General features: G+C 37.1%; 1 protein-coding gene across 1 annotated transcript; it reads left to right on the top strand.

Moving 5' to 3' along the window:
• Positions 1-661: 661 nt before the first annotated feature.
• On the top strand, positions 662-3,240 carry dmrta2 (DMRT-like family A2). The gene is made up of 2 exons (XM_069936342.1): positions 662-1,082; positions 2,369-3,240. The coding sequence occupies exons 1-2, from the start codon at positions 662-664 to the stop codon at positions 3,238-3,240; spliced, it is 1,293 nt and encodes a 430-aa protein (XP_069792443.1).
• Positions 3,241-16,430: the final 13,190 nt, after the last annotated feature.

The following is a 16,430-nucleotide window of genomic DNA, read 5'->3' as shown; positions in this document are numbered from 1 at the left end:
GATTGCCTTATACAGTTTATCAAATATTTAAAATGTATTATTTCATTCGAATACCTGCTAACCAATTTCAACCCGTTTTGGAACGAGCAGAGGAAATAAGAAAGTATGTTTGTTACTTACCCAGAATTCAAAGCCCGATTTACTCTCTGCATCGTATTATTACACTAACAGCCTACAGAGTAAACATTTTAATGAGTATTTTGCTAAGGAAAAACTGACCTCCCCAACCAGCAAAATAACAGATAGTTTAGTATATCAGACGTACTTTTAAGATACTGTTGTAATTTTCACTTGGTTATTTTGAAATATCCAGGTGGACACTAGGTAACAGTAACCATAGCCAATCAGAAGTGTGCTTTCAGCCGCGTGCCATTCGGCCAATCGCAAGAGCCACATGTTGTCAATTTCATTCTAATGAAAACGTAACCAGCAACAATAGAGAGAGCGCGGAACTGGGCTCATTCAACCTCTGTAACGAGTAGCATTAATGCTAATGTCATACATAGAATCGCCTCCTCATACTGCTCTTAGAGTCTTTCCTTATTCTGGCTGCGCATTAATACCTCGCTAACTCAACTATTTCAACGGAGCTTTTACGAACTAGCTCCAGGGTGACATTTTCAGTCGCTATTTTGAAAGTCGCACCAGCAATTCTAAAGCAATGGAATTGCGTACAGAGCTTTCCAGTACCCCGACGACTCAAACGGCGATACCTGTCTCGGTGGCGGGCACACTCCTCCGTGCTCCGCCTTTACTTCTACGCGCCACGGAGAAGTACCCCAGGACTCCCAAGTGTGCCCGATGCAGGAACCATGGGGTCGTCTCCGCTTTGAAGGGCCACAAGCGTTACTGTCGCTGGAAGGATTGCATGTGTGCCAAGTGCACCCTAATCGCTGAGAGGCAGAGGGTGATGGCGGCCCAGGTGGCGCTGAGGAGACAGCAGGCGCAGGAGGAGAACGAAGCTCGGGAGTTGCAACTTCTGTACGGGACGGCGGAAGGATTGGCTCTTGCAGCTGCCAACGGGATGATGCCCTCCCGATCTTACGACGTGTTTGGTTCTGTCTGCTCTGAGGGGAACGCAGGTACAACTTTATTTTCAAAACTTTTGGAAACTTTTGATCAAATTTTTTTTAAACTTTGACTACAATTGTACAATAATTTGTACGATAGTTATTTCCTCGCAAGCTATTTAATAACAGTTAGGTTTAAAAAAAACAACCGTACTTATTTTAAAAAGTTTTCTACCGCAAAAAATCTTAAACACTCCTATCTCAGACAAAAATACATTTACCTGTATTTTGATATTTTAATTTCAAAATGATTAATATTGTTTGTTTCTGAGAATTAAATATTTAAATCGGTCATGAAAATATGTTAAAACTAAGTGTCGGGCAGGATTTACCAGGGAAGTTTCGAAGCTGTTCTGATCTATCTCCGCTCCAATACTCAATGGAGTTACTTAGGCCTCAGATGTTATTCACTTTGATGTAATAATTATTAACCAATTAATCTCTTGGAATTTAAACTTAATTAAACGTCCCCTGCCTGCTTCTTCATGGAAAACTGGCACATAAAAGTATTTATATTTTTGGATTTCGGTTCCCCCGTTTCATTCAAAGTAAGCATTAACTTATTTTTGACATTTTTCATACAACTGTTTCACAATTATTAATATAAATCCGCGTGTAAAAGAAGAGAACGTTCAAGAATATGAATTGGGTGTATTTTTCATTTGACGGGATCGAGACATAAAGACCAGTTTAAGCTTGCTTGAGTGTCAGTGATTACAACCGCCATGTAAATAAACACTTTGAAACAATTTAGTAATAACGCAATTATTATAATCATTACATATATTGAGAATGGATTACTTGTAAAAATATTTTGCACGGCACTCTATGTAATCCTGAAGATACATGATTTTCTCTTTCTGTTTAAATTGCATGTTAAAATAATTTGTTGCTGTTGATCCTTTATCGCAGAAGTCGCTCCTGACATTGAACAGTGCGTTTTTCACCAATATTGTTTTATTTAATTAGATGAATTAATTAAGAAAAATCGAATTTGGCTTTAGCAAACCAATTTCAAATCTGAGAAGCGGTTACGAGTTCTGAACTCTTCAGATTATTGTTGTGTGGTAAGATTGAGTTTCGGACTTCTGACGGTAGTATGTGTATTGATTGTAAATGTATTTACTAGTGGCTGGTTGTTTACCCATCAAAAATGCGACCTGTAATTATTGTGTGAACTTCCAAAATCTTCTCTTTGTAACTATTTTGTTTATATCAATAATTATATTAGATAAGGTAAATCTTTAAAAATCGCACCAAATAGCAACAGTTTAATACATTTTAAACTTGATTTGCAGAAACTAAACTCCAGAAGTATGAGTTATTTCAAAAAAGTTTAATGCCGAGAGCTGTTACTCCTCAACAGTCCTTGGCGAAACCGGTGGCCGGTGACAGTGAGTCGGGTACTTGCAGCGTACCTGGGACCTCGTCTCCAGATGTTCGTCACGGATCTGAATCTGAGAATGGAGATGGAGAATCATTCCTTAGTTCCCCAATTTGCAAAGTTCTAAAGGAAGGAGAAGATAGCCCAAGGACCATCACGCCGCTGGGCTCTGATTCTGGGTCGGAGGCAGACAAGGACGAGAGAGGTGGAACTCCTTCCACCGGTGCCCGTCAAAGGACTCCCATAGAAATTCTCACCAGGGTTTTCCCTTCACACAAAAGGAGCGTTCTGGAGCTCGTTCTCCAGGGTTGTGGAGGGGACGTTGTCCAAGCTATCGAACAGATTCTGAACAATAGAGAGCAAGAAAAAATATCCGAAGACACTTGGCTCCGAGACAGGACTCACCAGACTGTTCAAGGACCTACATCACATAGATCTCTGGTAGCTGGGACCGTGCCTCCTGCCATTGGGACTCTGGGCAACAGGTCTGCTTTCTCTCCACTCCAACCTAATGCGGCCCATTTTACTGCAGATCCCAATACCTATGCCATTGGGCCACATTTAGGACTCAATCCCCTGCGTTTAGCATATTCAGCTCATAGTAGAGGACTTGCTTTCATGACGCCTTATTCCACAACTGGTCTTGTCCCAACATTGGGCTTTCGTCCACCCATGGATTATGCCTTCAGCGACCTCATGCGAGATAGGTCCAATTTACACAAAGATCAAGTGTATACTAATGGACTTTACGGATCAGTTGTAAATAATAATCCGGATAAACAGTAAGTTGCAATACTCTAAGGCGTCTTAAAACTGCCACAAAGCACTGGAGGAATGTTGGAAATGCAAGTTTTGCTATTTTTAAAGCATGCACGAGAGGAGTTAACTATTTAACAGCATTAATAAACATTGTACAATTACGTGCTAACGTGCAATTTTGTTATTACGGTATATTTCGCTGGTATTGTAATTAATAGCCATAATCACGGAGTTCTTTTGATTATTGTGTACTTAGATTCTCAAGTGTAATGTATAAACCCAACAGAATTAATCCTAAATTATTAATGTAATATGTAGAAAATACGATATTATAATGGTACAGCAGTCAACCTTCTACGTACTACTTAAGGTTGGGAATAAGTATGTATTAGATTTCAGTCGGGGCTCATTTTGCGACCGTTTTAAGTAGTCGATGGGGAGTGTGTATATATCCTACGGGAAGTTAGCTGCGTTTATAACTGTATTTAGGCTAAAGCTACAGCAAGTCACTAGCTTTAGTAGCAATGTTTGTACACTTGCATTGTATATAGAAGCTCGTCGCTGATCTGTGTTCGTTCTAGCTTTATGTGTAAGACAATTAAAGTTATGTGTTTGGATTTGATAGAAATAAAGGCTATTTTGTAAACAAATTGTGGGATACGTATCTTGAATTTATTTTAGAATCAAACCAAACACGACACAATACATCACTATTTATTTTTTTTTAAAAGTAATGGCTTTGGAAATCTTTTTAAAGTGGTACGATTAAGGAATGTAAATAAAGCGGGTATCAAAATCATAGTTAATTCCGAAATTAAAAAAAAAAGCTAATTACTTATTTCTGCAAAATTACATTGGCGACATGTTAAAGCAAGCTTACTTTTTAGCAAAGAATTAAAATAAATCGCTACCAATTTATGAAATGCCTGAAGTTTGTATCTCAAGGCTGACGTATGGGCTATAAAGAGCGACTAAAGAGTATTGATGAATTAAGATTATACAACTCACCAAATTCGTAGTTATGGCAACCTGTCCTGCTATAAACGGCGCTCTGGCAGAGTGGATCTATTTACTTTCTTGCATCAACTATAACTGTGTAAACATCATGTCTGAAAAGACGGCATTGAACTTACAACTACCTCCTGATATAACATATATTGCAAAAGAGGAAATACGAAACTTAATTGAAACAGCGAGATTTCTATTCGCAGTTCATAGATTTTTTGCCTGCTGGAAAAACGTTGTTATTTTTTAAATAGTTTTATTATAATATACCGTTGGTATCAAAAAAACGCAAGCCATCAATGTCGTTTAATGACCCTTTCTAATAATTGCTATCAATTAAAACATTTTGGAAGTATTCCAACAATATTAAAATCTTTTACGCTGTGACACACAATATGACTACAATACAATGAAATAATAAAGTGGGGCTTTAACAGTGAGCTAATTTGATTGGGTTGCCTAACACTACATTAATTGGGGGGGGGAAATGGCTTAGAATGGTTACCGAATATCTGTACCACGAAAGCCCATAATATCTGAATAAATTTTCACAGTTTAATTAATTTAAGGGTTCTATATTTGGGATTACTACCGTAATCAGAATATTTGGTGTAAAATCAGAATATTTGGTCTTTCAATAAGTCTCCATCAGACCTCAGATTATTCCATTCATTACTGAAAATGTGACTTATTTTGAAAGAGCAATTGAACGTTTGCAATGTTCGGCGTGAAGATGAACAAAAACCACTGCAATCTTTCCATCTTTATTTCATTGGGTATAAACGTATTTTACCTTCTAACCATGCCACATCATTAAATCTATTTGTTGTGCACGAAGGTGAACCAACAGTGCCTCGCAGTTATGTAGACGTTTTCCATTTGATTTCATATCACCATCTCAGAAGATTTGAAATTTGTTTGCAATAAAAAGCTACGGTAAATCAGAAAATATAAAAAAAGAACATATTCCAAATAACTGAAATGAAAACTGAAAGTTAAAATAAACAAAGGATAATGAAACCCAGAAAAAAAACTGGAAGATTTTTTTTTACCCGCGTATTTGTCACTATTGTACCGAGGAAGCATTTAGGAAGGTTGTTAAATAATGTATAATGAGTACAGTATAAAAATTAATCTCCAAAGAGATTTCCTTTCCTTTAAATAGTTTGGATGACTACAATAAAGCCCGGCGAAATGTTCTCAATGAAAGTGACTTATTTATTTCCATCCACGCTACCTGACCCGAGTTCCTCTAGCATTTTGTGTGTGCTCCATTTACTTCAAAATTAGCCAGGAATTGCTTAAAAAATAGTGTATTAAAACATTTTAAAATCGTATACTTTTGAAAATCTCGGCAAAAACAAAATCACTGACTTTCCTGAAACTAATTCAGTGAAAAGTTTTTATAGTCATTGATCAACGTTGAACGTTTATATTTTACGAAATCGGGAACAATGATGGAATTTGTCCCAAATACCTGAGTTGTGTAGGATTCTGTTAATTTACAGTGAGTCTGGGTGCACGTGGATTTGGAACACAAGTGAATTGTTGAAGAATATTACGATTCAGTGAATTTCAGTCATCGTACGAGCCTCAAATTCACTTTTGTATTTTACGTACATTGCAACCAAGATTTATTCTATTCATTTCGTCTCGTTTGATCTTCGCACCAAAAAAATCTGATCCGCATCGTTCTGAGGACAAAGTTGGAAGTTTCACAGGTGGACTTTCTTAGTAAGAAAGACTTTTGAAAAAAAAAGTAATATTTTCAATAAATTGCACTGTCAGTTGAATTCTTAAAATTGGGGATGTCAAAATATATAATTTCCCTTTAAAAGAGAACTGGCAAGGAAACGGCCCTCACAAATTGGGCCGTACTTTTTTTTTAATATAAAGTACTTTCCATTAGAGATTCACCACCAAAATTATAACATAAGTATATGTCTAACGCCTTGCAAAAAAACACTTTAATTCCGAGATCCAAGTCAGGGGATTTCATGATCTAAAGTCAGCAAGTTGGTACGACAGAGTAAAGGAACATTAACTAGCACAATTAATTGAGCTCAAACCGTCATCAGCTGGAGTTTAATGAAGATTTAATTTGATCAATTCATGAACCATTTCCACGCAAATAGCTGCACGCCTTAATTTCTATATTTCTGATGAGCAGCGTCGTGCATACCAACACGAAAGGTCAGTTTGAAACCATCTTTTTTCTCAGTGCTAGTTTTAAAGCATCCTTGGCATATGATTGGAAAGTAAACGTTTCATTGCTCAACGTAGGTTTCGGAGTGAATTATTTAAAAGTAGCATTTGGTGTGCTATTTATTACGAAATTATAACTTGAAAAGAAGAAGTGAACTCCTACAGTGTTAAATTAGCGTCCAAACTACAAATGTCCACCGTAAGTATCAGTGAGTGATTAACAAAGATTTGTTATCTGTATTATTGTAGAAAAGTTGCTTTGTTCTGTAGATGGAGTGAAGAAGTGAATCCAAACCTCTTCCCTGTTCTTGCTGTGTGCTCCAGCGCCCCCATATGCCCTCAGACAGCTATTGCTCTCTTTTGGCCAGTGCAATGGAAACCCATCACTGCAAGTCAATTGAATGCTCACTCAGAGGTTCCCTCAATGCAACTTTAATGACTGCAGTTACTTCTATTTAAATATATGACATTTAGTGTACAACAATAACAAAATGGCTTCCGAACTTTAAACATATTTTTCAAGTTGGATCATCAAGATTCAAGACTTCAGACCCCAGGACAATGAAAAGGCAGCCGTGTTGGTCGAATTACGCGGAAATTTTGGGAAAATGTAACTAACTTAAACGAGGTTTCAAAATATAACAGTGACTGAAATATACAATAAAATGAACTTAAAACTAATGAAATATAAACTTACAACTACGAACATTTCTCTGAAAGTGAAATTGTTTTTCAGAAATGGATTGAAAGCATAGAATAGATCTATTTGTAATAGATCATGTGTTGATCTCAGTTCTCGGTGCCGACTGTTCCAATCCTTCCTCGAAAGTTTATTGGAAAGTTGGATTTCATCAGGAGGCGGTGAAATACCACTTGCGTGACACAAGCCATTGGTTTTCTTATTGAATATTTCAACCAGGAGAACGGGAAGTGTACAAACAGCAGTGGGTTAGTAGAAGGGGTGTACAGCAATACATTAAAGGATCCATTCGGAGCTGGTTCTTGGAAATAAATGGTTCAGAAACTTCCTTTATTTCCTTTTTATTATATCAATAATGATACTCAATTCTTTCCTCTTATTTTCATGAAAATTGCATTGTGTAACGTTGTTGAATCGAAAGGACAGACCAGTCACTTGCTCCCAGATTTCTGGGACCCAATCTGACACAGTCACAAGTGTAGAGCAGGATGAATCACCAAAACTAAGACTGCCTCCTTAAGAGGATGGTTGTCTTTAATCTTGGTTTTATTTGGAGCCAAGATTCATGCATTTCTGGGTTAGATTTAAAAAAAAAGCATGTATGATAAAGATAATGAGCATAACTAAGCCTAAACCGAATTTCTCATTTATCTATCATTGTATTTGTTAATGAAATTGGAGTTGTTCATTTTGGGTCATTTATAAATTGTATGGACTTCGTTTTAAAATGGGAAATACTTCTTTATTTATGCTGTAACAAGGGGGTTATTTGAAGCATTGGCTCTACCTAGGTAATTTTCACATCTCCAGCTACAGCATTTGTTATTTTCTCCTTTCACTGTGACCTTTTATTCTGACACTATTCTGGGAAATATGAACCCATGACCTGTTCCCACACCTCTGACAAAAAAGGATCCTTGTTGACAGCTAGCTGGCATTCAAAATTCACAGTAGTTTGTCCCATTCTCGACTTTTGCCTTGTTCTTTGATTTTGCCTTTACTTGAACACTGTGAAAGTTCAAGAAATTTTTAAAAATGAGTTGTGTATTGTCAGTTTATTTGAATACAAAAATGACACACAAATTCCTGTTGTACATTTCTTACAAAGCATGAGTTACTGTGTAATCTATGGCAATTTCTCTTGGTGTGGTAAACATTTTCAAGCCCTCATTCCTGAATCATTTTACTTAAATTTTATCCATACAAATTGTAGTTGCCATCAGTATATCTTTGTAAGAAATTGCATACAAGTATGTATATATATATATATATATATATATATATATATAAGCACAAATTACAATGAATTCCCATTGCATTTTGTAACATTATCCCTTTGTTAATGAAATTGGAGTTGTTCATTTTGGGATATTTATGAATATTTTATACATTTTGGTTCTTTGACACAAATACTGAATAAATATTCAAATGATGCTTTTTTTCATCACATTGAAGAAGAGAAATAAATCATTAGGAAACTATATTTTAACACATACAGACATGGTTGAGCAGTTATTTCTTTTTATAGAATAATTATATTGTTAAAGGGACAAAATGTATTAATAAATAATTTCTGTACAGTTTATTTGTAATGGGAAAAAGTGTTTATGTTACTCAGGAAGAGAATGATGGGTAGTCTAATAATAAAGCTTTTGGTTGACATTTTCATTAAATGGTTATACAAAGGGGAGCTATTGGAATCACACTAGTGATTCTTTAAACATCCGTAATGATGTCATTAGCATTGGAGGTTTTAATGTTGTCAGCATCTGCAAACCTCCAAATAGGTCATGATAATAAGATATTCTTCCAAGACTAAAACCTTGGCTCTCCCTTTTGGTGCCACCTTACAAGAGGATAAGCAGAATCTAGCATCAAACACATCTGGCAATAACCTTCATCTTATTCATGACCCATAACAATATGTCATGTTTCATTCTGCAATCTGGAGGCACAATTAAACAGGCTTCTGCTGCTTTACCTGACAAGATATCTCCATTCCAGTCACTATCACATGCAGTACGTCTTCCCCTAGAGTCAACGCTGACCTTCTTTGATCTACATTGGACTTTAGCTTCCACTGCTTGGAGTACTTGGCAATTCAAAAAGAACTTCTGGAATGCTTCATGGAAGATTTTTACAACAGTATTTGTGAGGAATGTTGGGCTATTTCTTTTTAGTTTCTTCTCCACTGATGAAAGCTGTAACAGGCTTTGTTTGGCATTGTTCAAAGCCAGAATTGGATCCAGTCCTCGAACCTATTGAGCACATGCACGAAGCACCATGCCTTTTTTTTTCAGATGGTGTGGCCCTTTTGAAGCTGTTTAAAGCATCTGGTAATTCAGATATTATAGACTCTATAATTAAATCTGTATGATAGCTTAGTTGGAATAAGCAGAGAATGATGGAAATATATTCATTGACCTGCACTGCTCATTACTGCAAACCAGATTGCTATTCATTTATTCAAAAAGCAAAAACACCTATGGAAGTGAAATCTCCAGTTAATGCTGAAAGAAGAAGATTCTGACAAAACTCATCTTGCAAAGCTTCTTTGATGAATTTTTACTCTTTGTGGTTGATTCAATTTTCAATGGCCTCAAACTGGCCACATCTCCAACTTAAGAGAGTGTCTTGTTGAGATCCTGGCCTGAGGGTGTCTTACTGAGTTCTATTCTGGATCTCTCCAAGCAGTTATCCTTTTGAGAAGTCAAGATCATTAATTTCATTACACCAGGAATAGACTTACTAGTTTCCACCCAGTTTCATTACCCAATCTCTGTTTTAGAGCTTTTTCACTAGGTAGTTCCACTAACAGATGTCAAGAGTTTAAATATTCTCCTCAGAAACAGTAATTTTTGTGTTCATGTTGAAGATAATGTCAAATTATGGAGGAATCAAGTCAAAGATCTATAGAACATTACAGTACAGACTGCTGTCCACCTTGCTATTTAACCTCTATAATCAGCATTTTGCAGGTAATCAAATTTCAGTGCTTGGTTTATGCTGACAATATCCACTTTGGATGACTTGTTTTCACACAGGCTGTGAGTTCTGAGGTAGCTGATGAGGCCAAAGTGAGACCCACAGGTTCTGTCTCAAATTGGACAGGAGGTGCTCGATAGGGATGGAGTGGATACGTGATGCTATCCTTCTGGGATTCTATCGGATCTTTCTTGCACGCTCACCACTGGCTATTTAATTTTAACAGGGTTGATTTTCTGCCTCAGTCTTCCTTCCCCACCTGTGGTGAATTCGTACAGTGACAAGAATTGAAATAGAGCTGTAGAGAACATGCACACTCCACACTAACTCCTTTTCACACTCCCGTGCCGTCCCTTACCTGTGGCACCCATTGCATGAAGCAGAATGGACTATGAATTGCAACCAGGCAGGACCTAAACCTCACCTTCAAATGGCCCCTGCATTTTAAAAAATATTAATTTTAAATCATATGACATTAATTATAATATAATCATACAGATTGATTATATTATTGATTAAACCCCCCCCAACCTCCCACATCCACCCCACTAACACCCTCCCTCCTCCCCCTTCCACTTACAAAGAAAGAAGAAAGGAGGTCATCACTTAAAGACAGAAATAATCAACTTCTTAGCTGTGAAAACCGAGACACCCATCAGAGTGGGCCGAGAGATTAAATCTTCATACCAAGCGTTTTTAAATATGGTCTTCATACTTTTACAAAAAAAAAATTATATTTATCCCTCAAATTATGCATTATCTTTTCTAACAGAATACAGGATTTCATTTCAGTATGTAATCTTTGCATTCCTAAAACTAAATCTAATTTCCAAGCAATAGCCAAACAGTTTTTTAGAAACAGCCAAAGCTAAACATAAAAATTAAATTTGATACATTGTCAATCTCGGTCCTAAAACAATCAGCTTAATGTCCCCTAATTAAAAACAACATTGGTCAACTCACTTTAATACTTGCTCCAAAAACAAATGAACTTGTATCCAAAAATTCTTAACTTTAGAACAAGTCCAAATCAAATGAAGGAAAGTACCTATCTCTTATCCACATTTAAATCACAAATCTGAAGAAATTAATTAAAATTTCTTTAATTTTTGAGGGTTAAATACAATTGATGTAAATAATTGTATTAATCTATATCTTACATTTATAACCTTAGTGATATTATCCTTACATAAATTTTTCCAAATCTTTTTGTCTATCTTTCTATTTAAATCAAATTCCCATTTCATTCTTGATTTATGAACATTCAACTTAGGCATTTTATTTTGTAATAACTTGTACATCTCAGAAATAAACTTATTTGTTTCTTCTTTAGTAAGCAATAATTCCAAAGCAGATTTTTGAGGTAATTTTAAACTATGACCTAATTTTCCCAATAAAAAAAGTTTTAACCTGATAATAACAAAAATAGTATTGCTAGGAACTTGAAATTTCTCCTTCATTCAATTCAAAGATAAAAGCTTCCCTGCTTCAAAACAATCTTTTTAAAATCCGGGGCCCTGCTTCAAAGGCATTTTAATTATTTAAAGACATTTTGTGCACTACTATTCTATTTTTTTTATATAGTAATGTTTATAATATAACTGTTTGCAATATGACGCTGCTGCAAAACACCAAATTTTATGATTGTTCATGACAATAAATTCTGATTCTGAAAAAAAAATTTGCAAATGGATACATTGCTGGCCATACCAACATTTGTTAGCTATGCTTTATTCGTCTGGACTGAGGAAGTAGTTAGTAGTCAACACAATTGGTAGGTCTGCAGTCACACCTATGGTCATTGGGCCATAGAGTGCTGAACAAGCCCTTCAGCCCAACTCTTCCATTCTGACCAAGTTGGCATTCTGGGCTAGTCCCATTTGCCTGTATTTCGCCCATACCCTTCTAAATGCATCCTATCCATATACTTTTCCACATGTCTTTTGAACATCATAATTGTACCTGCTTCTATATTTTCTTCTGGCAGTCATTTCAGATAAGCACTACCTCTGTGTGGAAAAAGCTGCTTCATTGCTCTTAAACTTCTCTTAAACCTCTCCCTTCTTAACTTAAACCTGTGCTCTACACCCGTCTATCAAGGGGAAAAAAAACTATCCATGACCTTCATGATTTTACATGCTGCACCTAGACCAGATTTCCTTTTCTGAAGAAAATAAATGAAACAGATGATTATTTTAGATAATCTAATAGCTTCACGGTTATCATTTAAGGTTTTCTTAAAATTCCAGATTTATTTAATGTCTCTAATTTAAATTCTCCAATGACTCCAACATGTGTCTCCTGGATCAACAATGAATATCACCTCAATTTCCATCAGGCACACTGAGGCCCTTGGGCCTCGAAGCTGAGTTCAACGAGCATATAACCAACCTTTCCTATTGAGGTGAAACCCCTGGCCTTGCTAGGTAACATCCAGCATTCTATGTTGCTTCATATTTCCAATCACTACTGTGTTCTGCATCTGACAGTTCCAGCAATGTTTCTTTTTCCCTCTCAACTGCCCTCATTAATTTCCTTTTATTTTTCCTCTTCTAGTTAAATCAACTTTAACTGACAAGCATTATTCACCCTCCCTCAGGCAGCATCAACAGCATTTGTGTTACCTGGAAATTCTTGGTCTCCAACTTCTTCCAGACATTACTTTTGTTTTTCAACTTAAATTCACCGATTTTTCTCACTTTCTGAAATGCTTAGTGTGCTTCTTTTACTCTAGAGGGAGAAATGGGACTGAATGGATTGCCAGACAAAGAACTTACAGGTGAACTGGATTGCTTCCCTTGGAGCTGCAGGCTATCTGTGAATCTTGGAGGCATGTTCCATTTTGGCTTCTTCTTTGCCGCTTCACCTGCAAGCAGCCATATTCAAGTCAAATCAAGTTTATTGTCATCTGATTGCACATGAACAACCTGACGAAATAGCGTTCTCCAGTCCTCGGTGAAAAACATGCAGACACACAACCAGACGTAACACACTTCAGACAAACAATACATTTGCAGGATAAGTATTCATGGATACAAATAAATAGTGTTTTTCATGAATAGGAATGTTTTAGATGGTTAGTGGGATCAATTCCTTTGGTCATTCAGCATTCTCACTTCCTGTGGGAAGAAACTGTTCCTCAGCCTAGTAGTGCTGGCTCTGAGTCTCCTGGATCTCTTTCCCGATGGCTACAGCTGTTGGATGCTTTGTGCAGGGTGGAATGGTGTGCAAAATCCTCAGTAATTTTGTGCGCTCTCTTCAAACAATGTTCCAAGTAGATCATTCTGATGGGTGAGGGGTGGGGGGGGGGGGGGTAAGATGACTCCAGTGATCCTCTCTGCCACTCTTATGGTCCAGTGGGTGGACCTCCAATCCATTTCTCTGCAGCAACTGTACCACACTGTGATGCAGCCGGCTGGGATGCTCTTGGTAGGGCTCCTGTGGAAGTTTGACTTAATGGTGGCCGATAGCCTTGCCCACTTTAGTCTTCTCAGGAAGTGCAGTTGTTGTTGTGCCTTCCTGACAAGTGAGGGCATGATAGATCACTAGTTAAGTGAACTCCAAGAAGCCTGGTGCTCTCCACTCTATCCTCTATAGTTGTTGATAAATGGTGGAGGGTGGTCCTTCCTTGTCCTCCTGAAGTCCATGATCATTTCCTTCATCTTGTCCACATTAAGACTCAAGTTATTATTCTTGCATCATATCATAAGATTTTCCACCTTTTCTCTGTAGTGCAACATCTTTGCTGCTGATGAGGCCAACTGGGTCTTCAACATTAATCCCAAAAGCAACTGCTGTCCTAGGATTTGGTTTTTCACTAAATAACCAAGGAAATTAACCAAGGACAACATGAAAGCAGAGTGTGTCATGGCCAAAACCAAGACTGACACCACCTACCATGGCCACCAACCTTCCCATCAAAACCACCGTCTCCACAAATTGTTCATCAAACCATTTCTTCTCCCTCCACCCTTTTCCTTCTGCCTTACCCTCTCTCTTGCCTTCCCCTTCTCTATTGGCTTCCCACCTCCTTTACATTCCCCACTCCATTGTATCTTCCTTCCCCATCTCTCCTCCGCCTTGCTTACCTCCCACCACTCCATCCACACTTTTCTTAATGAATAGTGCATATGAAGATTCATCCATAGAATTGTCATTGTTTTAATCACTCTTGCATCGGTTTACTTTCACTTTGCATCTTTATCTAGGTAAGATTTTCTTGAAAGACATTGACCCTTTTTCAGAAAGTTCTGTGTTGTTCTATTTGTATCAATTGCATTATTTCAATTGTACCAGAAATCCATGTGTAATGTCTTTCTTTTAGTTAGATTGTTTAAATGCACTCTCCTGTAGACATTTGGTATAAATAAAGGTTTCAGAATTTCCCAGCAAAATTACATTTTGTGTTGAACTCCATTTACAATGTTCATCTCAGTAATTTCTGAGCAATTGTACAGCTAATTGTAAAACACAGCGAATTAACAATCTCTAATGTTTATTGTTGCACTGTGGAAGCAGGGGTGTCTGCTAAATGCCTCATTCAAAATAAAGTGCCTTCAATATTGCACCACGTGGTATGTACTACTCTCTGTCATGGACCAGAGTGTCACCAGTGAACAGAGATGAACATCAGGTACAAATGCAAAAACTAGTTCAATCAAATTCATGTCTTGAATTATGGCATTGCTTCTTTGTATTTCTTGGCACCTTGTCCTATGTGTGCAAGGATGATCGTATATAATTATTCTTTAGGAAGATCATTTGTTCAAAATTGCTCACCTAATTTTCCCTTCAAGATCAATTTACTGTATGGTTTGCTGAGGAATTCAACTTTAAATAGTTAATTCTCCTCAAAGGTGTTCAAATAGGCTGGGAAACAAAAGTCATCTTAGTCATAATAACCTATCTGTAATTTTTTTTGTTCCCAATATTTTGATGAGTAATGAACCTTGTCACGTCCAACTTTATCATGCAATGGTATGTGTCATATTTTTGGCACTCATCAATTATGTGTTGGGACATGTCCTTCAGGCAAGAAGGTGTTTCAAAATGTCAGAGTAAATTGGAACTCTTTTTGAAAAGTGTACACTTTTTGAGAATTCATAATTGACATTTTTTTGCCCTCAATAAATATGATTATTTAAAACTCTATTACCTTTATCCTAAGTCATTCCATTTCTTCATCGCACCTGCCTTTAATCACCAATGTTGACTGAGCAATGATTCACTTTTAAAGTTCCAGTGCTTGTCCCTCTCCATCTCAATAATCCCTGTGACTGCATAACCACCTGAGATTTTGCCACCTGGGGTATCTCATTTCAGATTTCTACTGTTCCACCACGAATACGAGTGCTTTCTGCTGGAAGGACACAATTTTGGAATTCCATCCCTAAAGCTTATTACCTTACTCCCTCTCTTTAAGGAATTCCTTAAAAGCCAGGATACGAGATTGCAGATGCTATGATGTGGTGCAAAACACAAGCTGCTGGAGAAACTGTGGATGCAGTAGCAGGTCAGGAACCAAATGTGGATGGTTGTGTGACACTTTCTTAGCAAAATATTGCCCAAGAATTTTAGAAATATCTCACTGACAGAAAATATGGCAGCAAATCTGTGAATAAGCTAAATAATGTCCACTATGTTGCAAACATGTAACATATAGAACCATAGAACATTACAGCACAGAAACAGGCCTCTTTAGCCTTTCTAGTCTATGCTAAACTATGCTTTTTGCCTAATCCTACTAACCTGCACCCATTCATAGCCCTCCATACCTCTCCCATCCATGTATCTGTCCAAATTCCCCTTAAATGTAAAAATTGAGCCCACGTTCAGCACTTCAGTTGGAAGCTCATTCCACCCTCTGTGCAAATAAGTTTCCCCTCATGTTCCCCCTAAACCTTTCCCCTTTCACCCTTAATCCATGTCCTCTAGTTTGTATATCACCTACCCTCAGTGGAAAAGCCTACCTACATTTACTCTGTCTAATCCCTCATAATTTAAAAAAACTATCAAATCTCCCCTCATTCTTCTACACTCCAGGGAATAGTCTAACCTGTTTAACTTTTCCCTGTAACTCAGTTCCTGAAATCCAGGCAACATCCTAGTAAATCACTGCATACTTTCTATCTTATTGATATTTTTCCTGTAGTTAGGTGACCAAAGCTGCACACAATACTCCAAATTTGGCCTCAACAAATTCTTGTACACATAACATCCCAACTCCTATACTCAATACTTTGATTTATGAAGGCAAGATGCCAAAAGCTCTTTTTATAACCCGATCCACCTGTGATGCCACTTTTAAGAATTATGTATCAGT

This window comes from Narcine bancroftii, chromosome 5 (assembly GCF_036971445.1).
Source record: "Narcine bancroftii isolate sNarBan1 chromosome 5, sNarBan1.hap1, whole genome shotgun sequence".
Taxonomy (NCBI): domain Eukaryota; kingdom Metazoa; phylum Chordata; class Chondrichthyes; order Torpediniformes; family Narcinidae; genus Narcine; species Narcine bancroftii.
The sequence above is the reverse complement of the archived record's forward strand: the minus strand, read 5'-3'. Positions and strand labels throughout refer to the sequence as shown.